General features: G+C 36.6%; 1 protein-coding gene across 2 annotated transcripts in view; it reads right to left on the reverse strand.

Moving 5' to 3' along the window:
* LOC148946207 (meiosis regulator and mRNA stability factor 1-like) overlaps positions 1 to 15,294 on the reverse strand; it is a 344,665-nt gene that overhangs the window by 189,452 nt on the left and 139,919 nt on the right. For both annotated transcript variants that reach the window (XM_089098280.1, XM_089098279.1), the window contains exon 14: positions 1,418 to 1,596. In XM_089098280.1, coding sequence (XP_088954406.1) covers positions 1,418 to 1,596 — 179 coding nt within the window. The remainder of the gene's footprint in view (positions 1 to 1,417; positions 1,597 to 15,294) is intronic.

Raw genomic sequence — 15,294 nt, forward strand, 5'->3', positions numbered from 1 at the left:
ATATTGTACAGCAGGGTATATTTTTAATGGATTCAAAGGCTTTCCGTAATCTAACATGGGACCCTTTTTTTTCATTCAGAAACAGAGCAATTTTAAATCTAGGAAACGTTTATATTTAGTTCACAAAATAAGGAGTGAGTGCAATTTTTGACAATGCGGAAAGAGATAGGTGAGCTTGATACACATAATGAGCGCAGAATTTTAAAATTAACAGCAAAGCAATTGCTTATGCAAGAGCTTCCTTCAATCTGCTATTTCTAACAGGAAGAAAATTTTGGATTTCTTCATAAAATAGATTATAAAATCGTTGAAATTGATTTTTAAGACCTTTCATAATTAGGAAATGCGCCTATTGACACTAGATACTTCCACATAGACAACACAGTCATTTTTTACATCTCTAACACAATCTACTGACATGAACACTACTTTTGATGATTAGGGAAAGACTGATGAACCCGAACATATCAAATCTTAAAATATAAAAATTTGACAATGCCAGAGACAAACAAACGAATAAAAAAATAACAGAAATATATTTTAAAACATAATTCTTAAAACGAGGAAAATGAATCTTATCTAATCCTCTTAATGCCGTAAAAGATGTAAAGTTCGATCTAAATTTGCTTTAAAAGGCTTATATTGCACATTATATATATATATATATATATATATATATATATATATATATATATATATATATATATATATATATATATATATATATATATATATATATATATATATATATATATATATATATATATATATATATATATATATATATATATATATATATATATATATATATTTATGCGTGTGTACACACGCATATGTGTGTGTACACACGCATATGTGTGTGTGTGTGTGTGTATACATAGTTAGTATAGCATAGTATATAGAATATAATCTACTATCCAAACCCGATGAACATACACTACACACCCTTTCGCTTTTTTACAAATGGTCTTTTGTGTTCATTTAATATACAAATTTAGGTTTCTTCATGTTGATAAATGTTTATTATCGAAAAGACCAAGTGAAAAGAAAGCAAAAGAGAAAAAGGTTTTAATTCTTGTATACTACTTCAGTTCACATCTCAGCATCCTCCAACCAGAGCCCATAAATAAATACAGAACCAGTTTCTAATTAAACTAAGTGCCAACAGGTAACGAATATTCTGCCTAGCGTTTTTCACATTGCTGAACAGTAAATTCAGTCAACAATAACCCACAGACCAGCTTCGTTCCATGGATAGCTGCAGGATCATCGATGTATTGAGGTGTCCGTATTTAGCGGGCACTTAGCTTTAGAAAATATAGGTCAAAATTTGTTCACAATTTAGACAAAACACTTTTTAAATACACATGCTACACAATTTCCAAACGTCTCTGGAAAGCCATCACCAAATTCCTACCAAATGAGTCTTCATTTTCGGAGACCTCAGTCATTTCCAAATGTTTTACGCCACTTGACGGCATTTTGACCAATTTGACTCCTCGAACTCGCGTAACCAGATGCTCTAATGGTACACCGTGCACTTCATCCTTGGCAACTGGTAATGGACCGTATACAGCTTTGTAACAGTCAGGAAGACTGCAACAAAAAAACAAATACTAAGAGGAATCTACAATAAATATCCAATGACACGCCCCCCCTTCTTTATAGTCAGTATACATAAATTTATAAGGTCTCAATTGAATGAACTCAGTCACTTGAAGCTCAAGATGGTTGTGTAGCCTATACTAACGATTATTTTGGACGAACTAAATATATCTTAAGGGACAAATGCAACATCGTGCGGCAATCCTTTAAGATTGTTCTAAACGGATTGGCCATCTCCGAATTTTAAATCGACTGTATTTTGGGTCCCTTCGGGCTAAAACTGATGTTTTTAGCCAAAAATGGCAGATCTCATAACTTTATTATGGAGTTATACTTTTTTTTTATTATTATTTAAAAGGGTACTAGAACTATCAAGTAAAACCAGAATGATCAATCTTCTAAAATTCTACGATCACTGGTTAGATACGGTCGCTACTAGAAGGAGAGAAAAAAACGTATCTGAGACCACCCTTCTCAGGGTAAATATCAAATTTCCTGTTCCGTACATAAGAACTGGAAATCTCTAATTCCTGATTCTCAGCTATACTAAATTCGATGGGGCTATTTTCATCAGGATTACCCATTTTTTAATCATGTAAATACTATTATGCTAATAACTTTAAAGCATATGATTTTTATGTATTTGGAATCACAATTAAAAGTGAATTTATTTAATATACCTATTGTCAATAAAATATATTTTTCTAGAGGTCCAATTCAGATACCATTGCCACGGGTCGCATTTTACTTACGTTCGTTACAAGGGATTTTTTGATCACAAAGAAAAGAGAGTACTTTTTGATATCGACAAGAAGAAAAGACGAAAATAAATTATGTGTTATTTTTGGCAGAAATAAATTAAATTAATGAATCATACCTCAGGTTCATCATTTTCAGGTACATCAGGTTCATCATTTTTAGATATATACTCAAATTTCAAAAAAAAAACAAAACATGAACAGTTATTCAGATATCACCATAAACTTTTAGTAAACAAATATAGCGGCCATCAAACGACGTAGGATGTTGCTTGAAAACAGGTGCATAGGAAGGGGGTGTTTATAGCTTAAGCGGGAAATACAGCGGGGGGGGGGGGGTCATTTCATCATATATTTTATTAGTTATTTTCAGATGTTAATTTTATAAAAAAAAATTCCAAAAATATTTTTCAAAGAAAAGTGAAACGATGTTAAAACCTAAAAAGAGCAGAAATGAATCCGTACACAAATTAAGCTGAAAATATAAAAAAATGTTATATTATAGTGAATAACTGAGACCTCTGGTGAACAGAAATTAAGACCAATATTCAATAAAAACTTGTAACGAACAGAAATAACCACAGATCATCACATTTTGGCTTCATTTTAAGTTTAGTTACAGTAACCGTAAATATGATAATGAGACCCAAGATACATCTTAACATTTCGACCACCCAAAAACTTCCAACGTACATGGTATCAATCATAGTAGAAAAAGTGGATACTAAATATGTATATTTCCTATCTAGCTTGTACGTGGATAGATAAGCAAGACAAAGGAACAGGCAACAAGAAAAAGACCTTCCTCAGCCCTCGCCCTTTACGCTAGTCTTAAAGTTCTTTAAAAATAATTCTCATTCAAATTCGAAGGCCATCGTGTTAAAGTAGCCTTTCTTAGAAAATTGCGACAAAAACTCAAACTTAGCGTAAAGATCTAGGATTGAGGAAAGGGTAGTCCCCTCATATAAGGGATAATTTCTTGTCATTTCAAGTTTTAATGTTGCACCTTACTTTAAGCTGAAAAAAACTTTTTTTTTATTTCTGACCGTTTTTGAAATAATACCAGGCAATCCCCCCCCCGTTCCTGTAAAAAAATTCCACCAGAAACTTTCACCTACACGAAAAATTGTCCCAATGGAAAATGCCCCCCCCCCCCGCAGATAATTCCTCCCCATTTTTTTATATTTCCTATAATAAATACTATAAATGTGAAGAATGAGGAAATTGCGTAGCTTGCAGCTCTATTCCCAGGGTCTATGGGGGTCATGTAATTCCCAAAGGCAAAGTTATTAGACCTTTCTCTGTTGAATTGAATGGCAATCTCAAAACTTTGGTCGGATGTGTTGAAGGGGACATTGAAGGGGGCTTGTTGCCCCCTAATCTTTTTGGTCTCTTAAAAAGGGCACTAGAACGTATTTTCATTAATCCCTTGAATTTCTGGGTGTGTTTTCTCCCTTTTATCGAAATGCAGGCAATTTTTTTCAGGCTCGTAGTTTTTGATGGTAAATTAAAGTTAGTGAATTTTAGATATTTAGAACCAGCATAACAAGCTGATTATTTTGATGCATCTATTATTATCAGAATTTCATTTTTAGAGTTTCGGTTACTTTTGGGCCGAGCCCCTCCTTACTTACAGTTCGTTGTGACGAACTGTTTGATTCGTAAGCAGAAACACAGGGCTAAATCTTTTACTTACTTTTGTCTAATATGTTACAATGATAATACCTATAACAGTTATGATATATTACAAAGGAATTGTTGAAATTGAGTTTTTCTAATAACTATATCGTTGAAGTGACAGTATACGAGTTTAATTAAAAGAGTGAGAATGCTTCCAAAGTTCGCAATGGAGCAGGCAGAAAATTTTATATAATGTTATTAGTTCCGTCTTGTTTTGTCAGGTCTAGTTTATGCTTTCAAGTCATTCCTTTGTTACTCTGGCCGTAAAAGTATCTTTTTATGTAACAAGTTATCCTTATATACGAGTATGCTGTTTCTTCATTTGAATGAATTTAATCCTGGGTTCTCATTTCTATTTTTTTCAAAAATGCTCACGCCCAAGGGGTGCAGAAAAAAACGCAAAAATTGCATTTCAAATGAATCCATTTAATTAGTTATAACGCCAACGATGAGTCTAGAGACTTGAGACTTGGCGGAACACTCTTTTTTTCTTCTTTTTTTAGAGGCTAGGGGGGGCTCTACTCAGAAGGGGGCCTCAATCGTTCACCATCACAGGATACTTTGAGCATTGTTCAGGAAAGATATGATTAAGTTGGCTTGACTCTCAGAACTGTTCCCTTTACTGATGCCACAACAAACATAAACCTGAATTCGGGAAGGGGGGCGGGTTGGCAAGATCTCCAATTATGTGCAACCATGCTCGGCAATGGAAATAAGCCAAAAACCAACACAGTAGCCATAGTATAGTGGAACGATAACATTATGATTAATCAGTGTAAATACAGAAGTACAAAGAACAAAACAATATAACACCTAATTCAAAAAGAATTCCAATTAGTGAAAACTCAAGCGAATTAGAAATAAAAGAATAAAAATGAAAAATAAATAACTAAATACTATAGTCAGTGATCCAAGGCTCGCTATCGTTCAAAAAAAGGGAAGGGGTGGCTCACATCAGCTGCAGTTAGTTTGAGGGTGGATTCTAGGGTAATCGGGGGCTTAAAACGAATATCGGGGTGCACAAGTTCGCACGCGTGTAGAACATGGTCATTTTAGCCTATAAAGTCAAATTTGGCCTATAACGACGTCATACCGCTCTTGATTTTTTTTACATGGTAAAATAAACTGAAAACTTTATAAACTTGACGCATTCTGAATTCTAAGAAAAATACTTTCATCTGGTATTTTTAGTTTTCCCCCACAACTTTTATTTCTTTAGTTATCCCTATTTAATTTTGAAAACAAGGGTTTTTTAATATACTTTTTCATAGTTTTTTCATTTTTTCTGAAATTTTTGCCTGCATAATTATATTTTTTTATGTTTTATTTGAACTCTGCTCGTCACAACGAGTAAAACTTGGTGCCTCTTGTCCAAAAACTTTTTATTCTTGAGCAACTATTTATTTTTTCTAAATAGCGTCATAGCTTTCAGAAAATTAGCCTACAATGACCAGTTTTTTTTTTAGCTGTTAAAAAAAATGAACAAGAATCAAACTGCACATCATTCAAACCGTCCGAATGTCCTTTACATGTTCGAGACTTGGTCGAGACAAAGTCGAGACTTGAATCTGCAAGAATATATAAGCGTTTGAACAAGAACCCCCCCCCCCCCAAAAAAAATAGTGGCGTTTTACTCTAAATATTTTCAAAACAAACTATAATTTTTATTTCACAAAACGATAGATCGCTCTTTTTTGAATCAAATAATTTATTTACATTCTATACAACTAATATTTTTAACCAGGAAAAAAACAAACAGATGCCTCGTTCTACGATCGCATGAGCGAATTTGGTTTCCACAGCAATAAAAAAGAAGCCGAACATCTTACATATCGGGTTTTAGTTGCATAAAGTACTTAGCCATAAAAGGCTAATTTCTCCTTTATAGGCTCCTTTATAGGCTAAGTTGTACATTAGTGGAGCATGTACACCCCGATATTCGTTTTAAGCACCTTATATTACCCGGTATCCATACTCAAACCTACTGCGGCTGATGTGAGCCACTCCCTCTCTTTTTTTGAAAGATAGCGAGCCTTGGATCACTGACTATTGTATAAAGTACTGAAAACTACGACATAAAAGGAAAGGATTTGGGATATTTATCTGATCTAGTTAAAGGTAAGGATTCCGGCAGCAACGATTTTAGGGGGTTTCAGTTGTCTTGCGTGAGGCACACCATGTTGATACAATTAGTTGTGAAGCATGTAAACAGATAGGAGATGCGTTGGACATCATTACTCCGCTTTTCTCGAAGCACAACGAGTCCAGATCTACCATAAGGAACCATTGCCTCTGGATTAACTATTTAGATCTTATCCGTACCGGTAACGACTATCTTTTATGTTGAAAGAGTTGCAGACTATGGATCACACTTAAACGCCACAAAAGAGATGATTCCGATTTTCTTCGCACCCAGAAACCATAATTACGCCGCAGTTGCGCTTAACTGCCAAGAATAAATGCTACGCCTGCCTGAAAAAGCGCCAGAAGTTTACAGAGAGTTTGTAAGTGGCAATTTCGTTGTTAGGAAAACAACCATGCCATTTTGCAGCATTGCATACGATCTGGCTTTAGAGTCGACCGTGAATCTGGCCATCAAAGGTCATCAAAGAGTTTCTGGTGTTTTTGGTGCGACAACGAATGAAAATGCCAGGGATCGATATCTGGCTACTCTCCCCTTCCTCACAGCAGTCACCCGAACGCTGAAAGCAAACCTGAATATGGATGACGAGGCAATGAAGCATCATGAAGATACCACTGCGTTTACGAATCTGACAATAAAAGGTAAAAATTGGGCTATAGACTTGGTATAATTGCTCGGACACCCATTCAAGAAGACGAGAACAGAGGTGTACAACTTTACGACAGGGGATAGAGCTCCAGAAGCCGTAACAAATAGTCGGCTAAATTTTCGCGACATTGGCTTCGAGGCTATGAGTTCATATCTCGAAGGGACACCCACGAAAGTAAAAGTTGGCATAGTACAAACTTTCGCCTCTGTTGCCAAAAAAGGAAAAAAGAAAGAGCCACAAAAAAAACATTTTGGGGAAACTGAGCTGCTGAAGTACGAGCTACAGCCGTATCCGACCTCTCTTATAGTATTATCATCATGTCCTAAGAAACATCATCTGTGTGCTGGTACAAAGTCAATAGCCTTTAACTACATTCTGTAGCAGTCCGGCTTGCAATCACGATTAAAAAAGTTTCCACATACGCTTTTTGAAGACCCTCCATGATCTGATCGTGTAGTTTTTGCCATGAGCGGCAAAAGTAGTTACCGAAAACGACAAATTAAGAAACTAGTATACTTTAGAATAAAAGTTCGAAGTATGATTCTTAGGAGTCTTTTCGAACCTTGAAAATGCACCCATTTTGTTGATCACAGTTATATTGGTCATAGGGTTGACTGAGATCGTGATTAACACTCGTTTAACTTCAAACAATCTGGCTGTCGAGAAAGAAGAGGAGATCCTAAAGGAAATATTTCCAGCCCGTTCACTTCCTCCAGTAAAGTTGCAACACTTTGGGACGGGATTCTCAGTAGTCGCTCAGCCAAAGGTCGACTCTTGAAAGTTCTTTTTGAGGTCTGGGAGTTAAATATTTTGACCCGTCTGATGGTTCATCTTGCTGGAGGTTTCGAGAGTCGACATAGTGAGCTGTTACCGTTACGCCTCATGGAAGCTCTGTTGATGACGATATCTCGTCTTGCCATGAGGAGGCAGACACTCGGGTATTATACCACACAACAGTTACCGCAAGACGAAAGAGCACACTTGTGATAATTCAAGCCAACAATACTGATATCGTCTTACTAGCTGCATACTACTTCTGGTATCTTGCTAGTCTCGGACTCAAGCAGCTCTGGGTTAAGCTTCCGTGCTACTGCACCCCTATGCATACGGCAGCACAAAAACTAGGAGTAACATTTTGCAACGCCTTGCCGCTTGTCCACAGCTTGAGTGGGTGTGACACCACAGGCTTTCTGCATGGAATTAGAAAGGTCCACCTTTTTCGAGCTGCGAAGTCTTCAGAACTTTGTTGGGGTCTTTAGGTGATGAAGTTCGAGCCCTTGCAGAGAAACCATCATCTGCGCAAAGTGATGGTTTAGTCAACGTCTGTAAGCAGCTTGTGGTTACAGCGTACGGCAGAATGCGACTAACTTCAATAGTCTGAATGATCTTCGAGCACTTTTGTACTCAAGATTGGAGGATTTGCGACATTTACCACCAACTGATATCTCGTTTCTGCTTCATTTGAAAAGGTGCATTTTCGAGTCATTGATTTGGATCCAAAGCCACAAGCCCTGTATTGATTTACCTCAGGCTACCGATATCGGCTGGAGAATTGAAGATCATGAACTAAAGCCAGACCTAGTTTCTGCGATGCCGCATGGGCTAGCATCTCTTACGTTTTGCAACAGTGACAAGACGAAGTGTGGCTCGCACTGCAAATGCTTCAAAATATGTTTCTGTGACAGCGCATGCAAGTGTGGAGCTGACCCCCAAAACTGCCTACTTTCCGATGTGAATCAGAACGAGTCCCAAGACGAAGATGAAGAAGAAAAAGAGATTGCAGACACCTTTTCATGTTCGCTTTTTCATTTGTTATGACATTAAACTGCTAATGCATTCGTCTAAACCTTACTCTCAGCTGATCATGACATTTACCGTCTACTACATCAGTGGCCGTTGACCCAATCTAACCGATTGGATCATTGGCCCCTGCTATGCTGGGATTTAAAGAAAATAGTATCTTAAATCAGCCTTAGTCACCTCTGCACCACACGTTCACAGAGCTTCGCCAACTTGAATCCAATAGTACAGAAAAAAATAGTTGCTCAAGAAATTAATATTTTTTGGAAAAGAGGCACATGATTTGACTCGTAATGACGAGCAGAATTCAAATAAAGCATAAAAAAATATACCAAATTCGCGCATACGATCGCAGAACTAGGCATATTTTTTTTTTTTTTTTTTTTTTTTTTTTTTTTTTTGTGAAAATATCAGTTCAATAAAACATGATTTGATTAAAAAAAAAGCGATCTGTTGTTTGGTGAGATAAAAATCATAGGTTATTTTGAAAATATTTCGAGTAAAACGCCACTATTCAGAAAATGTTCTTTTTCTTTGGGGGGGGGGGATTCTGTTGTTGAAAGGCTTGTATATTCTTGCAGATTCAAGTCTCGACTTTGTTTTTATTAACAAAGTGTAAAGGACATTCTGATGGTTTGAATGATGTGCAGTTTGATTCGTTTTCATTTTTTTTTTACAGCTAAAAAAAAAAATAAAAAAAAAAAAAAAAAAAAATTATAATAAAAAAAAAACCTGGTCATTGTAGGCTAATTTCTGAAAGCTATGACATTGTTTAGAAAAAATAAATAGTTGCTCAAGAATTAAGATTTTTTTAAAAAGAGCTATATAGTTTGACTCTTAATAACGAGCAAAATGCAAATAAAGCATTAACAAATATACTTATGTAAGCAAAAATTTCAAAAAAATCGAAAAAGCTAAGAAAAAGTATATTTAAACACCTTGTTTTCAAAATTAAATAAGTGTTAACAAAAAAATAAAGGTTGTGGGGAAAACTAAAAATACCAGGTGAAAGTACTTGTTCTTAAGAATCAGAATATGTCAAGTTTATAAAATTTTCAGTTTATTTTACCGTGTAAATAAAATCAAGAGCGGTATGACGTCGTTATAGGCCAAATTTGACTATTAACTGCAGCGAATGTGAGCCACCCCTTGAAAGATGAGCCGGGTCGCTCCTTACTTACAGTTCGTTACCACGAACTGTTTGATAACGGTCCCTGGATCACTGACTACTATCAAATGGGGCTCATCAGAGGGATAGTAGCAAAACCGATAAACTTTTGTTTTCTACTTTTTCAACATATATCTGATGACCCTTCATGGACAATTTCCGTGTAGTATTTTCCTTTTTTCAGCTAATATACTGCGTTTATTATGTATAAAAACAATAATCACAGCTTGAATACAACATGTACAATTGAAACTAAATTAACTTTTTGGCTTTTTAGCCAAACATTCGATCAAAGTTTGTTTTGGTTTTTCGACTAGTTTGCTGAGGGATTCAAAAATTTTCCGACACTGATTCTCCTGTCGTCGTTATGCATTGTTTCATCATTGTTTTAGCCGATAAAAAGTCGGAGGAGTGCTACTAAGTCCCCGCTTTAAACTCTCGAATCCAACCTCAAGAAACTTATCGGAAAGTTTCTGTTTCGCAGAAAACTTTTGAAAGACGAAACTCGACAGCAGCACTAACCTGGGAAAAGCAAAGAATAGCTTTAACTAGTTACCTAATTCAACTAGTAACTAGTAACTGTAACTAGTTCAATTACCAGACGCATTTCCAATGATGTGCAAAAGAGAGAAACCTAATTTTTCTAATTTAGGCAGTTTGTACTCATCGCGTAAAGCGTCTGGCTTTAGCCCGTTCACGGGTAGCAGTTCTACAAGACCTAGTATATCGTTATGGTAGCTGGGCCATTTTCCTGGCCCAGAGAGCCAAGTAATGACAAATTCAAAGCCTTTTCATCACTGGTGTTTATCCTTACTATTAGTTTAAAACTCTCCTCAAGAGTTTTACCTACACCTCTGATATGCTTCACCATCGCTTCAAAGGGTCGTCTAAAAGTGGAGCGTAGAGATTTCTATTGTCCAATATTTAAAAAGTAAAGTGCTCTGATAAGGTAGAGAGATCCTCTTTCCGGCACGTACGCAGGAATTTGTTTCGGGGGCGAGGCAAATCCTTTAAAACAGAAGATAAAAGGCGCATTATAACACGTAACATCTACAAAAACCAAAAGCACGCACATCAAGAAATAGAGAGTCACCCTGTATTGCAAATTGCAATCTACGAGCAGATCTAAGAGCGAACTTTTCCAGAACCTCATCCACTGATACAAAGAAATGTCGATGGACATTCAAAAGTGCCAAGCGATTTAGTCAACCTTCATCCACTCGGCTACGGAGATAGGTTTGTAGCCCTTTCATCAGAGGCAACGCTATAGCGTTGCCTACAGTAAAGGCCATACGGCTATTTATTAATGTTTTCCCCAGAGGCACTTCATATGGAAAGGGGGTGTCGTAGAAACTTCAAAGGGAGCTCATTCGACTGGAAATCAAGAGTTCTTGTGCCCTTTTTAAGGGTCAAAAGTGATTAGAAGGCAACTAACACCACTTCCACGCCTTCTAGTTCTCTAAATACATCCAATCAAGACTTTGAGATAGCCGTTTTGTTCTGCATAGTTGATTTCCAAATAGAAATTATGTTTTTGAGGAGGACACTCTCCGACAGCCCTCAGATCAAGGGTTGTAAGTTATGCCCTGGGGGGCATATAAGGTTTTTATAGAAAGCTTTGTCGTAGAAACTTCAGAAGGGACTCATTTAATTGGAAATTCAAAGGGCTAGTGCCCTTTTTAATAGCGAATGTGAATACAGGGCAACTAACCATACTCCCACACCCATCTTCCCCCCAAACAGGTCCAACAAAAATTTTGAGATGGACATTTGCTCGACGGAGTTTAGAATTCTGAAGACTATGTCTGTGAGGATAACAACCCCCCCCTCACAGCTCTCAGGGCACGAGCTGCAAATAATATCTTGGGGGCATATAAAGTTTTTACAGATAGTGTATTCGAAGAAACTTCAAAAAGGGCTCATTCGATTTGAAATTTAAATGGCTAGTTCCCTTTTTAATAGTCGAAAGTGACTGGAAGGCAAGTAACACCCCTTCCGTGTCTACAATCTCCCCAAACAAATCCAATCAAAATTTTGATATAGCCATTTTTTCTACGTAGTTGAAAGTTGGAAATTATATGTTTGAGCAGGACACTCCCCCACAGTCTTTTGGGGAAGGGTTATAAGTTATGCCCTGGAAGCATATATGGTTCTTATGGAAAGAATGCTCGTATAAACTTCAGAGACGGCTCATTTGATTGGAAATTGAAAGTTCTAATTCACTCTTTAAGCGTCAAAAGATATCGGAGGGTAACCAGCTTCCCCCCCCCCCAAACCCTTTTTTCCCAAATGCATCCGATAAAATTTTGAGATAGCTATTTTTTTTAAATAGTTCAAAGATCATATAAAAAAAATTCTGATGTCGACACGACCCCCCAGGCCCGAGGGCAGGCATTGTAAGTTATACCCTGGGGGCATATATGGGTCTTATGGAAGGGATGCTCGTATTAACTTCAAAGAGAGCTCATTTGATTGGAAATTGAAATTTCTAGTTTACTTTTTAAAAGTCAAAAGAGATTGGAGGGCACCTGCCCCCCCCCCATGTCCTTTTTTCCTCAGGCCCACCCGATAAGAACTTTAAGATAGCTTTTTTTTTAAAGCAACAGTTCAAAGACCATATAAAGAAAACTCCGGGGTCGACACAGCCCCCCCAGGGCCTGAGAGCAGGCGTTGTAAGTTATGCCCTGGGGGAATATATCGTTCTTACTGAAGGGATGCTTGTAAAACCTTCAGAGAGGGCTCATTTGAATGGAAATTGAAAGTTCTAGTTCAGTTTTTGAGAGTCAAAAGAGATTGGAGGGCAACTAGCCGCCCCCCACACCCCTTTTTCCCCAAATGCATCCAATAAAAATTTTGAGAAAGCCATTAAGTTAAAAATTGCCCAAAAGTTAGATAACAAAAACTCAGGTGTCGTCACAACCCCCAGGGCCCGGGGGCAGGCGTTGTAAGTTATGCCCTGGGGCATATATGGTTCTTATGAAAGATATGCTCGTATAAACTTCAGAGGGCTCATTTGATTGGAAATTGAAAGTGCAAGCTCACTTTTTCATAGTCAAAAGAAATCGGAGGGGAGCTAACCTCCTCCCCCCACTCCTTTCCCTCCAAATGCATCAGATCAAAATTTTGAGATAGACATTTTGTTAGAAATAGTTCAAAGTTTATATTTAAAAAATACCGGTGTTAACACAGTCCCAGGGCAGCTAGCCCCCGCCCCGCCTTCTTTTTCCAAACCCATCTGATGAAAATTTTGAGATAGTAATTTTGTTAAAAATAGTTTAAAGGTCGGATAAGAAAAACTCCGGTGTCAATACAGCCCCCCAGGGCCCAGAGAAAGACGTTCTAAGTTACGCCCTAAGGGCGTGTATGGTTCTTATGAAAGGAATGCTCGTATAAACTTCATAGTGGGCTCATTTGATGGGAAATTGAAAGTTCTAGTTCACTTTTTTAGAGTCAAAAGGTTTAAGGGCAACTAGCCCCTCCCCCCACGCCCTTTTTTCCCAAACTCATCCACTACAAATTTTGAGATAGCCAGTTTTTTGAAAATTGTCAAAAAATTAGATAACAAAATCTCCCCCCAGGGCCCGGGGGATAGGCGTTGAAAGTGTTGTCCTGGGGGCGTATATGGTTCTTATGAAAGGGATGCTCGTATAAACTTCAGAGAGGGCTCAATTGATTGGAAATTGAAAGTTCTAGTTCACTTCTTAAGAGTCAAAAGATATCCGAGGGCAACTATCCCCCCCACACACCCTTTTTTGCCCAAACCCATCCGATAAAATTTTTGTAATAAAATTTCATTAAAAATAGTTCAAAGGTCAGATAAGAACAATTCCTGTGCCGAAGCAACCCCCCAGGGCCCGGAGGCAGGCGTTATGAGCAATGCTCTAGGGGCATATATGGTTCTTATGGAAGGAATGCTCGTATAAACTTCGGAGAGGGCTCATTTGATTGGAAAATGAAAGTTCTTGTTCACTTTTTAAGAGTCAAATGAGATCGGAGGGCAACTAGTCCCCCCCCTCCACGTCCTAAATGCATCAGATAAAAATTTTGAGACAGAGATTATGTTAAAAATAGTTCAAAGTTCAGATAACAAAAACTCCGGTGTGAACACAGCCCCCGAGGGCCCGGGGGTAGGCGTTGTAAGTATTGCTCTGGGGGCATATATGGTTCTTATGGAAGGTATGCTCGCATAAACTTCGGAGAGAGCTTATATGATTGGAAATTGGAAGTTCTCGTTCACGTTTTAAGAGCCAAAAGAGATCAGAAGGCAACTAGCCCCCCTCTCCACGCCCTATTTTCCTCAAACCCATCCGATAAGAACTTTGAGAGCCATTTTTTTTTTTTTTTTAAAATCAAGATTAAAACGAAAAAAAAAATTTTCCTATTGAAGTATAAATGAAACTTAAAACAAACGGAAATTGAATAAACAATCAATGGAAAAAACCATACAATAGACATTAATGTAAATTAATAAGTGCATCTTAAAACCAGTGAAACTTAAATTGAATATGCAAATCAAGCTCGAAACGAACAAAAATCACAACAAACAAGAGTTTGGGTATCACCTCCTTCTCTCACTGTAAATGTCTAAAACCTACTGTGTCATTGGCGCTTTACTGAAAACTATATGCGTCTTGAACAGTCTTGGAAAGTATGAACAACATCAAATGGAATATTTGATGTATAATGATATTAATTGTTGAAAGATCCATCAGTTCAAAAACTTATTTCACTGTAATTTTGTTTTTATTTTTAATGCTGTAAGAACTGTAAAAGAAAATATTTGTAAAATAATTCGTTTTCAGTTAAGCGCCAATGACGCAGTAGGCTTTTGGTTTTTGTTTACAGCTAATAAAGGAGGCAGTATCCAAACACTTGTTTGTAGTGAAACTATATTCGTCTTGAAAAACTTTAAAAAGAGATAATAAATTACATTGAATATTTGATGTATAATGATATTAATTGCTGAAAGCTCATCAGTTCAAAATATTACTATAATTTTAATGTTTATTTTCCATATTAAGTACAAAAGAAAATATTTGTCATAAAATTGGTTTTCAGTAAAGGGCCAATGACGCAGTAAGTTTTAGACTTGTAGAGTGAGAGAAGGAGGTGATAACCAAACTCTTGTTTGTAGTGATTGTTGTTCGTTTTAAGCCTGATTTGCATATTCAATTTAAGTTTCACTCGTTTTAAGATTTATTTATAATTAACATTAATATCTATTATATGTTTGTTTGCATTGATTGTTTATTTAGTTTCTGTTCGTTTCAAGTTTCATTTATACTTGAATAGAAAAATTTTCTTTTCGTTTTCAGCTTGATTTCCATACTAAATCTAAGCATTACTCGCTTTAAGATCTATTTATTCATTGGTATTATTACTTGTTGTATGTTTTTTTCTATGATTGTTTATTTAATTTCTGTTCGTTTTGGGTTTCATTTATTCTTTAATAGTATAATTTCTGGTCATTTTGAGTTTGAATTTTAACAGG

The sequence above is a fragment of the Artemia sp. Qi Xiang Cuo genome, chromosome 12 (genome assembly GCF_049724085.1).
Source record: "Artemia sp. Qi Xiang Cuo chromosome 12, ASM4972408v1, whole genome shotgun sequence".
In the NCBI taxonomy this organism is placed as follows: Eukaryota; Metazoa; Arthropoda; class Branchiopoda; order Anostraca; family Artemiidae; genus Artemia; species Artemia sp. Qi Xiang Cuo.